Source organism: Vigna angularis, chromosome 1 (assembly GCF_016808095.1).
Source record: "Vigna angularis cultivar LongXiaoDou No.4 chromosome 1, ASM1680809v1, whole genome shotgun sequence".
Taxonomy (NCBI): domain Eukaryota; kingdom Viridiplantae; phylum Streptophyta; class Magnoliopsida; order Fabales; family Fabaceae; genus Vigna; species Vigna angularis.
The window spans coordinates 54,045,107-54,065,709 of record NC_068970.1 but is presented as its reverse complement, the minus strand read 5'-3'; the positions used below and the strand labels follow the sequence as shown (position 1 = coordinate 54,065,709).

The following is a 20,603-nucleotide window of genomic DNA, read 5'->3' as shown; positions in this document are numbered from 1 at the left end:
AACTGCGGTTGATGGGTGTTGCACTTCCAAGTGCGGTTTCATTATGCAGATCTTTTTGTTATTTTTAATCCTGGCCTACAAGTTCACATGTTTGCTTATGATGATTTGATGTTTATTTGAACATTGCATTTTGAATCTTGATTTACATCTTTCTTGTTCGTTTATTGTCATATACTCTTATGGCTTATAGTGTGGTTGGCAACCAGTATGGCTTATAGGGTGGTTGGCAACCAGTTTGATTTATATCATGCAAATGTTAGAAACAATTTAGGCATAATAATATTTATTTAAAGAAATAAATAATTTCATAAAAAAATACATATTAAAAAAAATTCAGAAACAAATAAAATAAAATAAAACAAAAAAATATACATAATAAATAATATATAAAAAATTTAAAATTATAAAAAACAACAAATTTAAAAAAATTTAACAAACAAATAAAAAAAAGCAAAACATAATACGAAAACATATTAACAAAAAAAAGTATATAAAATATTAAAAAAAATAACTTTAATATATTAACATAATTTTTCATAAGCACGGAAAAAAGAAAACCAAAAAAATAAAATCACAAAAAAGCTTGATCGCGTCTCCAACTTTGGCCAACAACAACCAAAACTCCAACTTCGGCGAAACACCAGCCACAGCTTCAACTACGACGCTCCTCAACCTCCCTTCCAAGTGCAGCTCTGTCTTAGCCGCAGTTCCAGGTGCAGTTATAAGGCGTCCCTCTCGTATCTCCTTCCACAACCCCATATCTCACTACCACAGCAACACCATACAACCACCAACAACACCACACAGCCACCAAACCATAAAACAAAGAGGAGGGGAGGACTGCGGGAAGAGAGGAGAAAGAAAGGTGTATATGCTGTGAGATATGAAATATGACATAGAGGAAGAAAGGAGGAAAAATGGATGCAGGGTTTTCAAACGTGAAATGCAGCACTGGAGTAGATAAAGGTTTTCAAACGTGAAATGCGACACTGAAGTGGAGAAAGGTTTTCAAACATGAAATGCGGCACTGGAGTGGATAAAGGAGTGTAGGGTTTGCTTCAATTCAGAATTCTATTTCCAGTTTATCGAGGTCTATCTTGTGGTGTTGCTAAGGACAAAAGTTGAGGTACACTGTTTTCATGATAGTTGGAGTGGATGCAAATTCTAATATGTTATAAGATAAAGATTCACTGTAATCCTCAAATCTTTGAATATAAAATAACTATTAAGTTATAATAATTCCTCTAATTAAGTTATAATGTTTACAAAGTTGTTTTGAACCTGATAATAATAACATTTTAAATTGGATAAATACAAAATATATAATAGAAATATATTTATTATTACAAATTAAATATATTTTTAAATCACAATAGAACTAGAACATTTACGTAAAAACAAAATCATTATCTGTAACATAAAATATTTTACAAAATATATTGGGGTACACGAAGTAAAAGGGTTGCACAAGTTGACGTGAAAAGAGGCCTGCATAAAAGCCCAAAATATCTTATCTCCTAGTAGGCCATAGGTTTACGAAAGATGTCCAGCAATTACAAATATTCTAATTTTTAACAAAAGAAACGGAATTTTCATTTTCATGGCCAAATGGTTCAGCCTTTCCTTACATGCAGAATTTAGAGGATAAAAAAGGGGAAATAGGCAATATTTTTTGTTCTGAAATGAAACCCTAATTAAAAAGGGGAAATAAGCAACATGTGGAATTGGAAGAAGCGGTTCTATAGTGAAGTTGAGGAAAACGGAAAAGGATTAAAAGAGCAATTGCAGTGAAGAGAGATAAATAAGGGTAAGAAAAATTACAGATTGGAGAGGGTGAAATTAGTGATGGTGGATACTTAGTCCTTGACCAGACCAAAAACCCTTATAATAAAAGGAGAATGTGAACGACAAATTTTATTTTCTAGTAGGAAAATGTTTATCAGTCAAACTATTCCTTTAACCATTATGACAGATAAATTTTATCAGTTATAATAAATTGTCATAAAATATTATTTTTCCGAGTGAAAATACAATTTACAAAAGAACAATGTGAACGATTTGATTTTGTTTTAGACGAGTTTAATGCAAAAAGAAATACACTAAAATGGTGAGTACAAAAGACGACTTTTAATTTAATTTTTATAATCAAAATTCATAGAAGGAGAACATGACTTTAGTGCAAAGGTTACATAAGTCATTCTTGTTAAGAACAACATTTGATTGGTTAAATCAGAAATCATGCATAGAGTGAACGACTTTGATAAAAAAAACCACACAATTCAAATTATGTTTGAATACGATAACTTATTTTATTTCTTTATTATGTATGATTTGAGGAAAAACATTTGACTTGTTTTTATTTTTGTAGTTTATTTTCAAACGAAAATATGTATGAAAATTGAATAAAAAGATTTATATATTAGGTTAACAAATTAGGGTTGGGATACAAAATTACATTAATTTATTAATTTGTTGAGATTCAAAATAGGATGTCATAGGGAAGAAAATTTTCTATCTTGTTTTAAGACTTTTTGTAATTGATTGTATGATTTATTTAAAAATTTATCTAACACCAATTTTGATTTGGTTTTAATAAATGGTTAAGAAAATGTTTTTAGCAAAAATATCCAAAAACTATTTGAAGTAGAAAAAAAATTTAATGAATTAATTCGTAATTTGTTTGATTTATTTTATAATTTTGTTAATAATATATTATATTGCATGCATTAAAGAGTAATTTTTAGTTATTTATTATGTTATATGAAATTTGTTATTTAAGTATGTAATTTAGACGAGAACTTAGGAAATGGTCTAAGAGGTTGTTTCAAAAATATGATACTAGAATATTTTCATAATAAAATGTTGAAACTATATAAACAGATCTTCTATTAATTCCTTTTATAAAGAACATTATTTCTTTAAACTTCTCCTCTATCTTCTTTATAAATATTTGACTTTATTCTTTATCTATTTGAAGATCAGAGTGTCATAGAATTTTTGACGTTGAGATTTAAAAACTTATTCGATTAGAATCTTGAACAAAGTGAGTTCATTTTTTGTCCTTATTTTTTAGTTTTTTAAAAATTTTATTGTATGTGGGGTCTTTGGGTTCACATGTAGAATTTCAGGATTCAAGTCGAATCTTTGTTCAATTAAGATTGTTAGGATGTGTTTTAATAGTTGATCAAAATTTTCTAAGCACAGGTAGAACAACCCGTGTGAGGTAGAGTTTGTAGGGAGCACCTTTTGAGTCTAGAAGTATCCATTTAATTAAGGGAAGTTTTTCTATTTAAAATTTGTTTTGTCTTTAGAATTGTTATGTAATTAAGTGAAATTGATGCGTAATTTGAATGGGATGATTTGAATTATTGGATATTAAATTATGCTGAATTGTCATGTGAGATGCATATGTGAAAGCATGAATTGTTAGCATTTTGGTCTCAAGGGTTGATAAATTTAACTTCTTTAGTTTCAAGTAGTACATTTGACGAGTTGATTTTTTATTAGAAATTTTGAAGAAAAAAGAGAAAACATCATTTGAAACCTAAAGTAGTACAATTGTCATTTACTTGAACTATGTTATAGTTTTTATGTGTGAAATCTTGTTGTTATAATGGTTTCGTTTCAAAGATTGATAACTTTGTTTCAATTAGTATTGGAGCATGTGTTTGTTCTTTTAAAATTGGGGTTTAGTTGTTAATAGGAACTTCTCTATAATATCTTTGGTGATTAGATCTGGAACTTCTTGGGCTAAGAGATCGATATATTAAAGCATTATAAAGTTTATTAAGTGGAGAATAGTTTAAGCAAAGTCATTGCTCAATTAAAACTCAAAAAGAAAGTTTCACTTTCGGTATACCATCAGGCACCGTTGTAGCATTGCTGGGTGCCACTTAGACAATGGCCACTAACTCAAGGGCGTTGGGTGTGACTTATGGACCATTGAGTGCTCTCACATCAACGAGTCCCATAAGTTTGTGGTATACCACTTTTCCAACGTTGGGCACCATTCTATTTTTGTTCTTAGTCACCTCGGGAAGATTGAGATTCCTACTTTGTTAACCATTGAATCGAGTTAAAATTTTGACAATCGATTCTAGATACATAATTCTTTACTTAGACCGTTGTGATCTTTAATTAGAAGATTGTGGGTAAAATAATGTATCTCACATTTTTTATGTATTTGATGAAAACAAGGTAAGTGAATATTATGCAAATGTAATAGAAAATGAATGATGAATTATTATAATGTATTTTGAAATAAATAGTAGGTAAATTATTTTATGAGATGAGTTTGGATTGAGGTAAATTACATAGATATGACATGATATGATGATTTAAGATTTATATGGAAATATGATAAATGAGCTATTGTGATATGATATTTTTTGACTATTTTTTTTGTGATTGGACTTATTAATTTGGTTATGTTTATCAGCTATGTAATGTTTTAAACTAGTAGAGTGAATTTTAATTAATTTGGAATGTTATAGTACAAATTTAGAAAAGTATTGTATAATTGGTAATATTTTTAACTGTATTATAATATTTCATAACTTACTACTTTTTACATAGAAGTTGTCCTAGTCTTAGTACGATTTATGGGTTTTAAAGGTAAAGTCAAATTTCGATCTCCACCACATGCACGATTTTGGTGGAAAAGGTAATCATAATCCATTTTCCACGACTTCTAGAAATCATATTTTCAAAACTAAAGTTCTTATATTTGCACGACTTCTATGTAAGTTGGAATTTTTATTTGAAGTCATGTGTATAAAATGTGGTTTTTTAAAGAAAGTTGTTCACTACTTATCCAAAATTAGTCAAATTATTCATTATAGTAAAATTAGTAAAACAATTACACCATTTTAATAAGAAAACCTATATATTATTGAACAAAATATAACATTTATCTGTATAGCTCAGTACAATGAGTAATATCAATTTCCGGTACACAGAAAACTTCAAAAAATCAGTCTTAAGAAAATGCAACATTTATTTATGAATAAGAATCCTTTTACTTTAAAAGTAACTGAAATAATTTACTTATATATTTTTATTTTCTATTTTATTTTAAATTAACTATTTATAAGATTAATTAAATAATAAGTACATTAATTTAATTATGTAATAAAAAATATTATTCTTTCTTCAATTACTTCTAAGTATTATATCTCTCTCTTATTTATTAATAATTATTTAATTATGAAAAAAATATTATAAAAATCTTTGATAACAAAAATTTTACACTTGATAAAAACTCATTTTAAATATCTTACTTTAATTTATAAAATAAGTATAATTTAATTAAATATAATTACATTAAAATTAATTTATATTTTAATTAATTTTTTTTATAATAATGTTGTAATGAAATAATATTATTCACAATAATTAAATATAAAATTTTAATATAATGTTATCAGTTTATTAAATTTATTAACATTTGTAATAATATCTTATATTTTAAAATAATGTAAATAAAAATTTAAATATATTTCTATCATATTTCTGATTCTATGAAAAAAATATTAAACAAATCTATGTTTTTGATTAAAATTACATTTAAAATAAATATTTAAATATACTTTTATTATTTAGAATGCATGATCGAAATTAAAGTTATGCTTTATTATTTATTTAATATTTTAAAGAGTTAAAAATTATATCATTAAAAAATTAATTAAATTTTAAATTATTGAAAAGTTAACTAAAATATAGATAGATATTACAAAATGTAATAATGTTAATAAAATAAATTAATATATTATAAGTATTTCTATGAGTCGTACGTTTATGAGTAATGAAAATTTTCATAATACTCTTTAGCATATGGAAATGATTATTAAACAGGAAGAGGAAAGTGTTTGGAGAAAAAATATCAATAATTGTTTGACTTATTATTTAATTAATCTGAACACTGAATTTGAAATAAAATGAAGGACTACCACGAAGAGTAACTCATATTTTATCTACTCTTGGAGTAAGTATATGATGTATATCCCTATCCTTTATTTATAATATATAACTGAAACGTAAATTACAATGTTTACGGAAAAAAAAAACCTATTTTTGCACAAATAATATTATATTGATTGATTCCTAGTACATGTCTTTGTTGTTTAAATAATCCCTTTATATCATGTGCTTAAAGCTAACACATGCAAATTTCAGTTTCTAGCCCTTGCGTCTCAGCAAAACATTTCTTCTGTCACCAAACTTCACTCTTACGAAGTTGGTAATTGAAATCCCACGCATTTTCTCTCTTATATATTCTGGAAACTTGTGCATTCGTAACTATCACGTCTGCTTAAAACAGAAAACACAGGAACCACATCTTCTAACTAACTTGCTTTTCGTGAAACCAAGTAACATAGATTAAGTTAAAACCTCATATATATCAACTTTTCAGTTACTGTTTCTTGCAAGTCATGGCAACACTGCTTCTTTTCTTTAGCATTTGCCCATTATATATCAAAGCCTAACTGCATACATGAATGCAACTTTAACAATCACATGCAAAACAAAAGAGTTAATCAAAGCACAACACAGAAGGCAGATTAGGAAGCTGAAAAAATCTATTGCCAACAATGGATGCTATTATTAAAGCAGACTTGAATATGTATAATAATCATGGTGAACAAAAGCTACCACTTCTGCACAACATGGGGGTTCCAGATGCAGATAGAAGCCTCATTCAGAGAGCCATAAGTCAAACATTTCAAAGCACAGCCCATTTGGCAAATCTGTTACCAATTGGCACTGTTCTTGCTTTCCAACTTCTGTCTCCAATAGTCACAAATCAAGGCAACTGTGACTCGGTTTGCAAGTTCATGACTGCTACAGTCGTGGCTCTCTGTGGTGCCTCTTGTTTCTTGCAATGCTTTACTGATAGCTTCAGGAATGATAAGGGGAATGTTTGTTATGGACTTGCCACCTTCAAGGGCTTGTGGGTCATTGATGGATCCGCCACTCTTCCACCTGAACTTGGTGCAAAATTTAGATTGAAGTTTATCGACTTCATGCATGCAGTGATGTCAATTTTGGTGTTTGCAGCAGTTGCATTATTTGATCAGAATGTGGTGAATTGTTTCTTTCCATCACCTTCAACTGAGGCACGGGAAATCCTAACAGTGTTGCCTGTGGCCACAGGGATTTTTTGCAGCATGCTCTTTGTGGCGTTTCCCACACATAGACATGGAATTGGCTTCCCACTATCACCGAACTAAAAGTTGGATAATCAATTCGATTCTCTTGTCTGCAACACTATAGAGGAATTTAAGTGAATTTCATTGCTGTGTTATCATCTAAATAAAATGGAATATTTTTTTCATTCTATCAAACACTAGTACATATAATATATAGACCCCTTTCCATGATACGTGATAGATTCAATCACAAATTCCTTTAAATACAGCTATGTGCTCTTATATATATACACAGTTTCAGCAGAGATAGGATTTGCAGTTTATTTGTTCAAGATCATCTGCATATTTCAGTATAGCTTTCAGTGAAGAGCCTGTGTGAAAAGTTTCACAGCCATCCCACAAGGAAAGCAAGCAAGCAGAACTCAATATGAATGAACAAACCTTGATGCTATAACTTGTATCAGAGTTTATCCATATGTTTAGAAAAAAGTGCAGTCATGTAAATCTCTTTCTTTGTTTCTTGCATATATCAGTATTAAAATGGCATCAGCATGAGAACTAAATTTAAATATTTCCACAAGAATAAATCTCAAGTTATTTTCTTCAAAAGCTTTGTATCGAATTTATTTGATTTTCATCCTTATAAATAAAATTATTTAGAAATATAGATTTTTTTAAGTGTTTTTTAGTCTCTACTATTAAGTATCACTAATTTAGACTAAAAGTAAAATAATAATTAGGATAATGACAAATATTTTAAATTGAGATGTTATATTATTTTTAATTTATTCCATAACATAATATATTTATTATTTTATATTATCAAGGTAACTGTAGAATTTTTTTAATTTATTTTTAATAATGAATGAATCACGATTTTATTTATTAATTTAGTTCTTTATTTAAAAATAAAATCTTCCTAATTTTTCATTCCAAATTTTCTTTTTGGTAATAACTTATCTTATATGCTTAAAATTAACATGTTATTATTCTTATACTTTTCGACCGTGTAATCACTAGTGCAGCGAGGGGCTTTTATCGCGGTTCATTTTCACTATACGTCGCGGTTTAAGAACCGCGACATATTCAGTCGCGGTAGTAAGTCAGACACTTTAGGCCGCGGTTATAACCGCGGTATATCGGTTGCGGAATATGCCGCGGCATATACCCCTGTAACTTCTGAAATTCTCTGACTGGCAGAGAAGTTGAGAAGTTACTGCGGTATATGCCGCGGTTCTCTGGACAACCGCGGCATATACCCTTGTAACTTTTGAAATTCTCTGACCCAGTCAGCACCTGCAATAAATTGGTAGGGGTATATGCCGCGGTTCTCTGGACAACCGCGGCATATACCGCTGTTATTTAATTTTTTATTCACACGTGGCGTCAAAGGTAATGGTTGACTGGAGTATATGCTGCGGTTCTGATCCGAACCGCGGCATATGTGTTCGATTTATTTACAAAACTGCCACCGCGCACCATTATGCTGCGGTTTCCGTTGAACCGTGGCATAATGTGCGCTGTAAAAATCCAATTTTTTACTAGTGAATATACCAGAAATTATGATTCCTAGTAGAAAAAATAAATCACTAAGTGGGTTTAATATTCTAAATTTTATATAATCACCAAACAAGTTAGTTGATAAATCTTCTAACTTTTTTTGTCTGTATGCATGTTTTCTTTTAATGTTTAGATATAGTAAAATTTAAATGCGTATAAAAGATGGAAAAAAATGGAGTTCAAAACTAAACAAGTTATAACTATTGATATGGGTATGAAGAATGCCAAGGATGGAAAATTTAAAGAAAATTAAGAGGTCGCTAAGTTGAAATTATGTTACAACTAAATTATGCTTGAATAAACTATTTCATTAAACATTTATAGAAGAAGAACTAAAAATTTAAAAATGAGTTGAATTCTTCCACGAGTTATTATCTACTCATACATTTCAACTTCTGAAGAAATTAGGTGAGAAAGAATTGATCGTAAAACAAACTTTTGAAGATATATGACTGCTTTAAATTATTTTTAATTTTAAAAATTAGCATTAAATTATATATATAAATTACATTAATACTTTTTTCTTAATTTATTTGGGTTTTTCTTGAAACCAAATCCTTTGTCTTTCAGTGAGTGTCTTATGTAATAAAAATTGTTTCAAATAAATATGAGTATTACAAAAGCAGTTAAAATCTCCTAGAAAGATAAGGAGTTTCATTTTGGTGCATTGTGCACTTCCTTTGCAAGTCATGGGAAACTTCATCTGAAACGACTTAATGGTTGTTCCTCTTCCTTCAGTGGCTCTTAGCAGATCATGGTGAGCATCTTGGATTTGTTGTAGATTTTTTTAGTGAGTCGTGGTTATTTGACTTATCATAAACTCATCCAGCACCTATCATAAATAGGTGTTTCTATTCTCCTCCGAAAACACTTTTCATTCCTTTCTCTCCACTTTTCTTCTATCATTCTTATTTTCTCTTCTTTCTTTCTTTTCTTAAAATCTTGGGTTATTTATTTTTAAGACTTTATCTTACTAATTTTTAGGTTCCTCGAAAACAATTGAGAAGTTTCTATTGTATCACAGAAAACTTAAGTAATACATTACAGATAAGTCCTTAAGGAAAGTAAATATACATGATTTAGGAAGTTCACTTTGTTCATGTTTTTCATCATCTTCTACTAACCTTAGGGATTTATAGTTGACGGTATAAACATCGACAATAACTCTACATTGAAGAAGTAGAACAACATTTTTGGAACTCAATATACTTTTCCGAAATCCTTTTCAGATGTTTCAAAAACCAAAGTCTTCGTAGGACTAAATTTTTGACCTAAAAATATGTGTCTACTCTAATAGACACGTATAAAGTTGCTTCTGCTCTTACAACCATCAAACCTGACTTCAATAGTCTTGTAAAAGAGATTGAAGACTGTATTCATTTGAATAAGGTATGCCAAAACACTTCGCTCAATGCATTATCTATTGATTTGTTCGTTGTGTACTACTCTTACAAGAAAGCCAATGATATTTGGGACTCGTTGATTCTCAATTACACTACCAAAGATGTCGTGAGCCAAAGGATCGTCAACAAAAATTACTACCATTGGGAAATTATACAAAATAATGACATCAATATCTTTTTCAACGAGAACCATAAATTGTTCGAAGATATTAAAGCAATAGTCTTATTTGATGAGTTCTTTTTAGAACTTATAATCGAAAAGCTTCTAGAATCTTGGATGAACTACAAACAACAACTAAAGCACAAACACAGATAAATGTCACCATCAAACCTTATCATGTACATTATCATCAAAGACACCAACTGAAAGGAGTGTGTTGTTACAAGTGCCAAGACATTATCAATAAAAGCAAATATGGTATAAGACAAATCAACTCCAAAAAGGTACAAGAAAAAACATAATCACAAGAAGAAATATTTTGGAAATTCCCATCCTAAGGGATCTAACCTCACTTTTAAGAAAAACGAAAATTGCTTTGTGTATGAAAGCTAGGCCATCATGCACCTTAGTGCAGACAGAGAGTTAGAAAATCCTCCTAAGGAAACTATAGTTCAAGGAGAAACATTTATGTTGTTGTCATCATCAAAAAACACACAAGGGTTTGTGTTTAGCTTTCACATAACTTCCCTCATCAACAATTATCATGTTGAAGGACATCATGGAGTTGTCATCAACATTGTAACTAAAATTATGTTAATGACACATAAAACAAAAAATAGCCCTATCAACACCTTCATCCACTTTTGAAGAATCAACATAATTTTCTCCAAATTACGTATCAACTTCCTTTTCTTTAGTGCTCATGAAACTGTCATCCTTTCCTTCACACTTCATATAAGTACCCCTTTCGTCAAACCCATCATCAGTGCACCATCTAGAGTAGTTGCAACCAACATCTTCACTTTCATTCTGTTTAAAAAAATCAACAACCACAAGGATTGAGTATTCCATTCTGTAAAAAAAAATCAACAATGGTCTCTTTTGAAAAACAATGACACAAATAACATAGGTTTCATGTATTTTACCTTGCACTTAGGGCAATTCCAAAATTATTTCCTTTAGTTCTTAGTAGTTTTCGTAGTTCTTAATACTAATTTCTCTCCACAATGACAAATGGGTGAAACATTCAAACTCCTTGATCCTTCACCACCACAACAACAGAGATTAGAGTTTTGCTTCTGCCACCCATTACTTGTGGAAGACGAACATGAATGGCCCATAGTCATTCTTCAATTACTCCAACGACAACGCAAACAAAAGAAAGGAACATCAACACGTCAAACAAAATAAACATCAACCAACAACATCGAAGAAGTACACAAATGAGGTTAAAAAATTTTGCAGCACAAGAACAACCACCACCAACATCGTCATAGAAGAGCAAATTACAACTTGATTAATGTGGAACGACACCAACAACATGGCAGAAGAACAACGACAAACACCTTAAGCATCCTCTAATTAAGGATTCAACGAATTAGGGATTCAAAAAAATCCCAAATTTTTTATTTTCAAAATAACAAAATCCCCCTAATCAATAACCTCACTCTGTCACGTTGTTTAAAAAAGTCACATCAACGTGTCATGTTAATGTGTCATGTTAACGTATTTTTAACGTTATTAAGCCAATTTTAACGATAGAGATCCAATTGTATCAATTTTTCACAAGTAAAGACCCAATTAAGAACAAAAATAAGTGAGAAACTCATTTGAGACTTCGAACCAAAAATAAGGACCTCGAGAATAATTTAACCTAATATTTATTGATATTATAAATGATTAGAACGAAACTTGAAATGTGTTAAACCTCACTAGTCAACCCGATTTTCTATGGGTTCGAGTCAGGTTGGATTAAAAAAATTACAAATTTCGACATAAACTACAAATGAACTCGGTATACTAAGAATTCCACTCACTCAGGTTGAATCCGTGGTGAGTTAGGTTGACTCACCAACCTACTTATAAATTTAAAATATTAAAAAGATAAAAGTACTAAATGCTCTTATCTTTAAATATATTTGGATTGTATTGTATTTTTGTGATTTTGAATTATATTTAAAGTTTAACATCGTTTTACATTGTATTTAGATTGAATTTTATTTAAATTTCAATTAGAAAAAATTTACAATTTTATTTTAAGATTGAAAAAAAATTTATAATTAAATGAATCAATCTATTTGACCTATCAATTTATATCAAAATAAATCAAATTAAATTTTTTAAACTCACTAATAAATAAATAAAAATGAATACATCAAATTAAATTAAATGAACTCGCTAAATAATAACCTATAATCAAGTTTGAAACCAAAGTCAACCTCAATTTCATTTTATCTTTAGAAATAAGACACATTGTTTGTCTCTAGTGACAGCTTCACATGAGTGAACACTAAGTTTCATTTCCAAACCGTCAAAATCTAACGCCATATCTCTCTCACACACAAACATGCACGTTATTTCAATCAAGTCATGCTCATTCAACAATTTCTCACCATTTTTATATATAAAAGAAGAAGAAAAGGAAAATCATGAGATTCTGGCCTTTTGTATTTATTTATTTTTGATTTAAAGTTTTGGTGAGAGAATGAGGGATTCCGTGACGTGAATTACAGTAACAGCCAATGGCAATTGAATAGCCTCCGTCACAATTTTACAAGGCGAAGGAGAAAGAGAATGTGATAAGGCCTGACCTTGATATCACGAAAAACAATCACACACAAGCTCCCTCTTTCACCACCAATCATCCCTTACGCCCTATACAAAAATCTCTTCCCAACAGATAAGAGGGTCCCACTTATCCACTTCCCTATCCTTCACCCCACCAAACCACCCTGCTTCCTCACCATCTCTCACCCTCCATTCCATCACTCCACTCACCAACCCTGATCACACAATCAAGCGCATCGCATGCATTGACTCCGCGAAGAACCCGATCACAGCCCTGCATAAACAAAACCAGACGGTTAACGAGAGCCACAGGTACTCTCACCAGAACAATATCGCATACACACTCTCTTCTTCTCTCATTCTCGCCATTCCCTCTTCCTCGTTCGGGTTCAGATGGAGTCGCGAGTGCTGTCACGCGCCGGAGCCTTCTCCTCCCTCGCTCACCTCCGCAAGTCTCCGCGGGACGTCGCTGGCGGTGCCTCCTTCGTCACGGTGAAGACCGTGGGGTCCCTTGCGGAAGGTGGGAATCTGATTTGGGGGAGGCAGCTGCGTCCGGAGCTCTGCTCGCCGGCGCTGAAGAAGGAGGCCGTCCTCCTCCGACCTTGCCTTGCCGCCACCTCCTCACCGGCCGAGGGTGGTGATTCCGCCGGGTGAGGTCCGTTTCATCCGTTCTGACTCGGCCAACTCGGCCACGTCACTCTCCTAACTAATGCCGTTCAATTTTTTTCATTACAGGGAAAAGGTTGCTCCCGCGGGATTCTTCGACAAATACCCCGCTCTTGTCACAGGGTTTTTCTTCTTCACGTGGTACGTCACTTGACTCTGTTCTTGTTACATGCCATCAATCTCTGACTCTGTAGTGGCTTCCGCTTACGTCGCCTTTGTTTTCCTGATGTAGGTACTTCTTGAACGTGATTTTCAACATCCTCAACAAGAAGATCTACAACTATTTCCCCTATCCGTAGTAAGTGTTCAGCGACTCTCTATCTTGCACTTTGTCTGGTGTTGGCTCGTTGATCAGTGAAATCATATGCGCAAACATTGTCTTTGGCTTTGTTAAAGTCGATTAATATTGAGTTAAGGTCAACTTAAGGAATATCGTAATAATTGATTTCGTATTTCTTGATTATTATATTTTGTAATAAAATGACACTCTGTTAGCGTCTATGAAATGAGTTAGAACGGTCTGTTCTGAATGATGTATACAGATTCTCTTGATTTTAAATCTATATTAAGAATAGAGCAAACCATTGTCTAAGACTAAGAGTTAATATATTTTAATTGAGCAAATAACCAATGTGGAGACCTTTCAATTTTCTTCTTAAATTATGAAAATAAAAAATCTAATTTACTTTTTGAGTGCCCCAAAAATGCCACACACTAAATCAATTTTTTTTTTCATTTTTTAAAGAGTAAATTGACGAGACTCACTCTCATGGACATGGTTTTGCTTTGAATTTCTCCAATTCAATAATGAGTTTATATACTCTATTAATCAGATTTGTTTGTATGATTTAAAAAAAATATATTAAATCTCAATAATCTTGTATATTAAATTTTGACAAGGAAATAAATCTCTAATCTGTCTGTTTAAATTATATCCTTCGTTAATAATTTACTAATTTAAACGTGAGTCACTTTTGAATTTTATGATTAAATTTTTATCCTGCATATATTATGTGTTAGTGTATCATGAACAGAAAAAAGTCAAAGGTTATTATAAATAAAAATTCTTCCAGAATATCCCTTGTTCCACATCAGTTTTTGATTTCATATTTTATTTTGTCCACCATCACCATTTTTATTTTGATTAGCTATGCTTTTATGCAGCTTCGTATCCGTCATCCATTTATTCGTCGGTGTGGTGTACTGTTTGGCGAGCTGGACCGTGGGCCTTCCTAAGCGTGCTGTAAGTCAAGTTCAATATCGCCCAGCCCAGAATACATAAACCAAAAAAGAATCTAACTCCTAAGTGCTATTTCACGTTATTTTCTGGATTGACCCTGTTAGTCTATTTATCAGCGTATTACAAATGTTCATTGATTCTACTTACCTACATCTTGTGACATTAATTTTAGTTTCATGATGAATATTTTACATAGAATACTATTGCTGTATATAAATAGTACTGTACTGATAAGGCTGTTGTTTCTGTAGCCTATAGACTCCAACCTGCTGAAGTTGCTCATTCCGGTGGCTGTGTGCCATGCATTAGGCCATGTGACCAGCAATGTCTCATTTGCTGCAGTTGCTGTTTCTTTCACGCATACCATTAAAGGTGATAAAAGTTTATCTTATACATCAAATAAGAGGTGCTTGAAATTGTTTTGGTGTGTCTACTTTCTAATAACAACATTTGACAAACTTTTGTTTCAGCTCTTGAACCATTCTTCAATGCTGCTGCTTCACAGTTCATCCTTGGCCAATCCATTCCCATCACTTTGTGGCTGTCTCTTGCTCCCGTTGTTATTGGTAACACCCCTCTTCTTCCTTAAACTGAGATAAGATTCACTGTTTCCACTAACCAGCTATTTCAATGGGAAAAATGTTCACAACGAATTTTCTACCCCTCGTCTCTCTAATACACACTCTTTCCAATACGATATAATCCACAGGGTTCCTGTTAAATATGTGGATCTTATCTCATTATCCATTTTAAATATGAGATTATGTTGAAATGAGTAGCACTCTTCTTTCATTAATGCATGGACATTTTCTGAATTGTCAAGGTAAACATTTTGTTCAGTTATTTTTTAGGGAATGATTTTCTTTTTTCACTTCTTTAGAGATCTTCGAAGTTATTCTCTGAAAATTAACCTCAGTCATATATGGACTATTATTTTCTTTGTTAACTCAACTTGGATTTTAAACCTAAAAGATTGTGAACAGATGATGCCGAAATACAAGTATTATTTGAACATTTGCTGAGAAATATTTAGTGAACGGAGAACTTAACATAATTTTTCATGCCATGTACTGAGCAGGTGTGTCCATGGCATCTTTGACCGAGCTCTCATTCAACTGGGTTGGCTTCATAAGTGCTATGATTTCAAACATTTCCTTCACCTACCGGAGCATCTATTCAAAGAAAGCCATGGTTATCTCCTATGCTACCCATGTTACATGTCCAAATTTTGATATACACCTCCAAATTACTTATATCAGCTACATGTCCTCCTACTTTACTGACTATTGTTCTTTCATATTATTGTTAAATAACTCTTGTGCAGACTGATATGGATAGTACCAATATCTATGCCTACATTTCCATCATTGCTCTAATTGTCTGCATACCTCCTGCAGTAATTGTGAGTGAAACGTATTTTAATTCACTTGAGAACTCAATTTTTATTTTAGAATTTATGTACGTTTTCTATTTTTGCATCGTATCAGGATTAATCATTATTTGATATCACAGGTGGAAGGCCCTGCTCTGTTGAAGCACGGCTTCAATGATGCTATTGCTAAAGTAGGTTTGGTCAAGTTCGTCTCAGATCTCTTCTGGGTTGGGATGTTTTACCATCTCTACAACCAGGTAAATCCTTCTTTTTCGATGCATTAGTCTAAATTTTGGATGAAACATTACCTTGAAATTGAGAAATTAACGGAAAAAAATTATGAAAAACGTTACATTGATTACTGAAAAAACGATTTTTCATTTAATAATTTTGATTTTGAACTCCTTAGAGCCTTTATGAGCATTTTCTGTACTAAAATGTTGCTTCAATAAATTCATTTTGGTTTATTCTGCTAGCAAATTCCTTTTGGATAATTACAATATCTTGAATTATTACATTTCTTGATTTTTGTATAATGATCTTAGAAGAGATGTAAAAGGCGATGGAGGAATAATCTGTAGAATAGTTATTTCAATACTCAACTATCTTATCTACATTTTTGGTCATCAGGTGGCTACCAACACTCTTGAGAGAGTGGCTCCTCTCACTCATGCAGTTGGGAACGTACTGAAACGTGTATTTGTGATTGGATTTTCAATTATAGTCTTCGGTAAATATCGTTATCTTCCTTCCTTGTTATTAAAGTTTAACCTTCACGAGTTTTTGTTTGTTCCTTGCCATTGAAGAAAAAATCATCTTCCTGGGAGTCTAAACATATTTCTGCATGGCTAATTGCTGTATACAGGTAACAAGATTAGCACCCAAACTGGTATAGGAACAGCCATTGCAATTGCTGGAGTGGCACTCTACTCTCTCATCAAAGCCAGGATGGAGGAAGAGAAACGAGTGAGTCCCTTTTCAATTTTTTTGTACCTCATTAAATTGGTTGAAACTTGGAAAGTTATTCTTCATATGCAAGGTTAAACCACTTTCTTCATAGATGCCTTCGTCTTTGAAAGTGTAATCATGGAATGTGTTTGAAAGTGATTTCCTAATAATTTCAACTGATAACATAGAATGTCTTTGAAAGTGTTATAATTTAATTGACACAATTTTGCTCCTGGTCTCTTGTCAGCAAGCGAAAGCAGCATAAGAAGAAAGTGGTCAACCTGGAGGAGGTCTTGCCCTGTAAATCACGCCAAATTTCGTTCAAAATAATTGAGTGACTGGTTCAGTATTGTACTATCCTTGTGATAGCGCGCTTTTATTTTTCCTTCTTCCTTTTTGTTAAATATTTTCTTTTTCTTTTTCTCTATTCAGAAAACAATGTCTTGCTGCTGATTTGCAGTCTTGCCGTCTCGACTGAAAAATGATGTACCCTTGATTCCCATAAAGAGCTATTGAAACTATTTTGAAAGCTGAAAAATAGTAAGCAGTCAAATGCAGTTGGGTCAATGGTCATGATAAAAAAAAACTCTAGGCTTGAGTGAGAGGTCATGTCAAATAATTTGATTTACAGAATGAATTTGAGGGAATTGTCATTCTGATTGCACTGATTGAATAAAATGGTGACCAAGCTTTATATAAACAGATGATACAATAAGTGAAATAACTAACAAAATAAATGGCAATTAGTGTAAGATTATCTTGATTGTGCTTGAAAGAATGCATGAGTAGGTAGATAGCTAAAGACCAACAATTACCAGATGGGTTGTTTGGAGCTAGCCATTTCAGCTTATTAAAGGAAATTGCGAATATATTTAGACTAAGACAATAAGAGACCAAAAAGTAATGAAGGAAACCGAAATCCTCAACCAACTGACATTGCACTTGAGAGATAAGCTGAAACACTATGTTACCACTGCTTATAAATGTTGGAAAAAGTAGTGAACCTCATAAAAGAAGTCATTTTTAAGCTACAACAAAATCGTTTTAAGCCAAGAAAGCATTATGTGTGGCTTACACTTGGAAAGGAAATAGCTTATACTCCTTGTCAAAGGTCATCACCACTGAAAAAATGGTTTTTAATCAACTTGTTGTATAGGTCCATATGAGGAAAAAGCAAAATTAAGAAGAACTAACTAGTTGCTAGCTTGACCACATTAGGGTTTTGAAGGAAGGCCTTGGCCTTTAGTTAGCCTTTATGCTTCCGAAAGGTGTCACTAACATTATGTTTTATTCCAAATAAATACTATCCACTAATATTTGTACTGAGTAGCTTCCACTAAATGCATAATTAAGAATAACTTTGCGTAGAAATTAACTAACACAAACAAAATACATATACATACTTAATGTATTTCCTAAGTGTAACTCTATTTTCCTACGTTTTAACAAACTTTTCTTTTTATATAATTACTTATATGTTCTTAACGTATTCAACAAATAGGGAATATAGTGAACAAATGATTTCAAAAGATTGTATAGAATATCCAAATGAACTAAAATAAGACAATCCATGAGAATTCTTCAAGTATAAATACTCTCAAGTCTTTGTTAGGTGCACTAACATCTTAACCTTTTGTTTTAACATTTTTTTTAGAAACAACCCTCTAAGAAACAATTTGTTTATTCTCATTATATTCCAACAACAGAAATGTCACAAAAAAAGAGAGTCAATATTGTAAATTTTATATCAATAATAACAAGTATAAGCAATTTATACGTGTTAATTTTGTATATATTGTTCGTCAACTAAATAATGTTAAATTCATTTAGTAGTTTCACTTAATTCAAATGAGTAAAAAAAAAACCATTTGTCATAAAATCTTGAGATTTTATCAAACTTTTTCTAAGAAATATACTTGTCATGTTCAAGCAACATCATTAATTGTTTCATTTCACTTCTAGATTTTCCCTTTTCATCTTCGATATGCATACCTTATATCATGTATACTTGTTAATATAATTATGACACTATCCTTGTTGTTATCCTTCAAAGTCAATAAAAGTCTTATAGACTATAAAATAGTCACTTCAACAAGTATGAATTTCTCATTAGTTTTGACCTCCCAACATGTGGAAAACCTACTAATGTATTATTAGTTAGTAATTATGATATGTATAAAGTAACTTCATAAATCATCATCTAGTCATGCTCACTAATTTTTCATGGAAATTGAAAGGATACTTATATTTTCTTGTTCCAATTACATTGAGTTGTGATCATCTTTGCAATGTTTATATCTACCATATCTTTTACAACCTAATAGCACTTGTCTTCCTTCTTTGTTGATCTTTTATTGTATCTGACATTAATATGATAATGACAATTACAAGTATAGATGGTATCCCACAAATCTATTCAAACAAGTCTTTTCACAAATCAAACATCTACATAGATACATTATTGCATAAATATAAGTCATTTGTTGCATTTTATAACAAAATACAATATTTACCTCATATATCATGAAAAATTTAATGTAATCCTTATTAACTAATTCTTATATGGTTGAACCAAATTTTATAGTATCATCAAGTTTATCCACCTTGGTCAATATGTCAACTTTGATTCATGGTTTATTCCAAAATTGATCCATTGCAATTTTGTCACACGAATTCATACATTAAAAAAAGTAACAATTACATTGTGTTTTGTGTATGGGGTTGAGTCTTCACATCTAATTGGTCAGTCTTTAACTGGTCGTTCACAACTCCAAGTCTTGTTCGTCAAACATCAATCGGTGGGTACCTATCAAAGGTTCTCCGATGTCAAAGTCAGATAAGTTCAAATTGTAAGGGCAATAAATGCGTAATTAATGTGTAACATACGTCCTTATCTCGAACCACTATTTATAAACTTTGTGATGTGTTTTTGATTAAGGTTGGTCTTATTATGGTCCAAACATGACTAATCGTGATTTAACTTTTAAGTGAAATGATTTTGGACTTAATCTACTTTAGCTTGACCAATCGGTCTCCAAAGTGTTTAGATCGTACAGTCTGATAGGGTTAACCATCCGACTAATAGTTGATCGTACGAGTATACTTTACATAGGCATACCAAGCCCTAAAATTAAATAATTTGTGAGGGGGTTTATACTTTGGACACTCGATATTATGCATCCTACCACATTGGTCAATCATTCCAAATTATAATAGTTGGAGGGGGGAGGGAGATGTGATGCCTTGATCTTCGCATCTGTCAGAATTTGAAATTTGAAACTTTCTAGACCATAAGATGTGAACAAATCTTATAGTGGAGTATTAGAGACGGTTGAGATGAACACTCCTATAAATAAGGGTAGGCCTAGCCTTTCATTTTCACCTTTTTCTTAATCTGCTTCTCGCTCAACCGATCATTTTCTTACTCAAGATAATAATGTCTATCGTTCATGTTTCTTTGTTTGAGGAGTCTTATAACAAAGACAGTAGGGCTAATGCAAATGATGTGTCGTCGTCATTGATATCATTGTTGGCGTCT

At 31.5% G+C, this 20,603-nt stretch overlaps 2 protein-coding genes across 2 annotated transcripts; both read left to right on the top strand.

Moving 5' to 3' along the window:
• The first annotated feature begins 6,515 nt into the window (after positions 1-6,515).
• On the top strand, positions 6,516-7,733 carry LOC108340337 (protein DMP6). The gene has a single exon (XM_017577641.2). The coding sequence runs from the start codon at positions 6,591-6,593 to the stop codon at positions 7,227-7,229; it is 639 nt and encodes a 212-aa protein (XP_017433130.1). The 5' UTR covers positions 6,516-6,590; the 3' UTR covers positions 7,230-7,733.
• Positions 7,734-13,030: 5,297 nt separating this feature from the next.
• On the top strand, positions 13,031-17,603 carry LOC108323727 (triose phosphate/phosphate translocator, chloroplastic). The gene is made up of 12 exons (XM_017556325.2): positions 13,031-13,489; positions 13,575-13,646; positions 13,738-13,803; positions 14,670-14,748; positions 14,997-15,117; positions 15,216-15,311; positions 15,824-15,936; positions 16,070-16,147; positions 16,258-16,374; positions 16,748-16,847; positions 16,983-17,083; positions 17,313-17,603. Exons 1-12 carry the CDS (start codon positions 13,233-13,235, stop codon positions 17,328-17,330), a joined length of 1,218 nt encoding a protein of 405 aa, XP_017411814.1. The 5' UTR covers positions 13,031-13,232; the 3' UTR covers positions 17,331-17,603.
• The last annotated feature ends 3,000 nt before the right edge of the window (positions 17,604-20,603 follow it).

Bases quoted from the DNA above. Each gene is read 5' to 3' on its own strand.
- LOC108323727 (XM_017556325.2), top strand. From the start codon at position 13,233: ATGGAGTCGCGAGTGCTGTCACGCGCCGGAGCCTTCTCCTCCCTCGCT. The intron at 13,647-13,737 runs GTACGTCACTTG...TTCCTGATGTAG, and splicing joins GGGTTTTTCTTCTTCACGTG to GTACTTCTTGAACGTGATTT. The intron at 16,848-16,982 runs GTAAATATCGTT...TGCTGTATACAG, and splicing joins ATTTTCAATTATAGTCTTCG to GTAACAAGATTAGCACCCAA.
- LOC108340337 (XM_017577641.2), top strand. From the start codon at position 6,591: ATGGATGCTATTATTAAAGCAGACTTGAATATGTATAATAATCATGGT.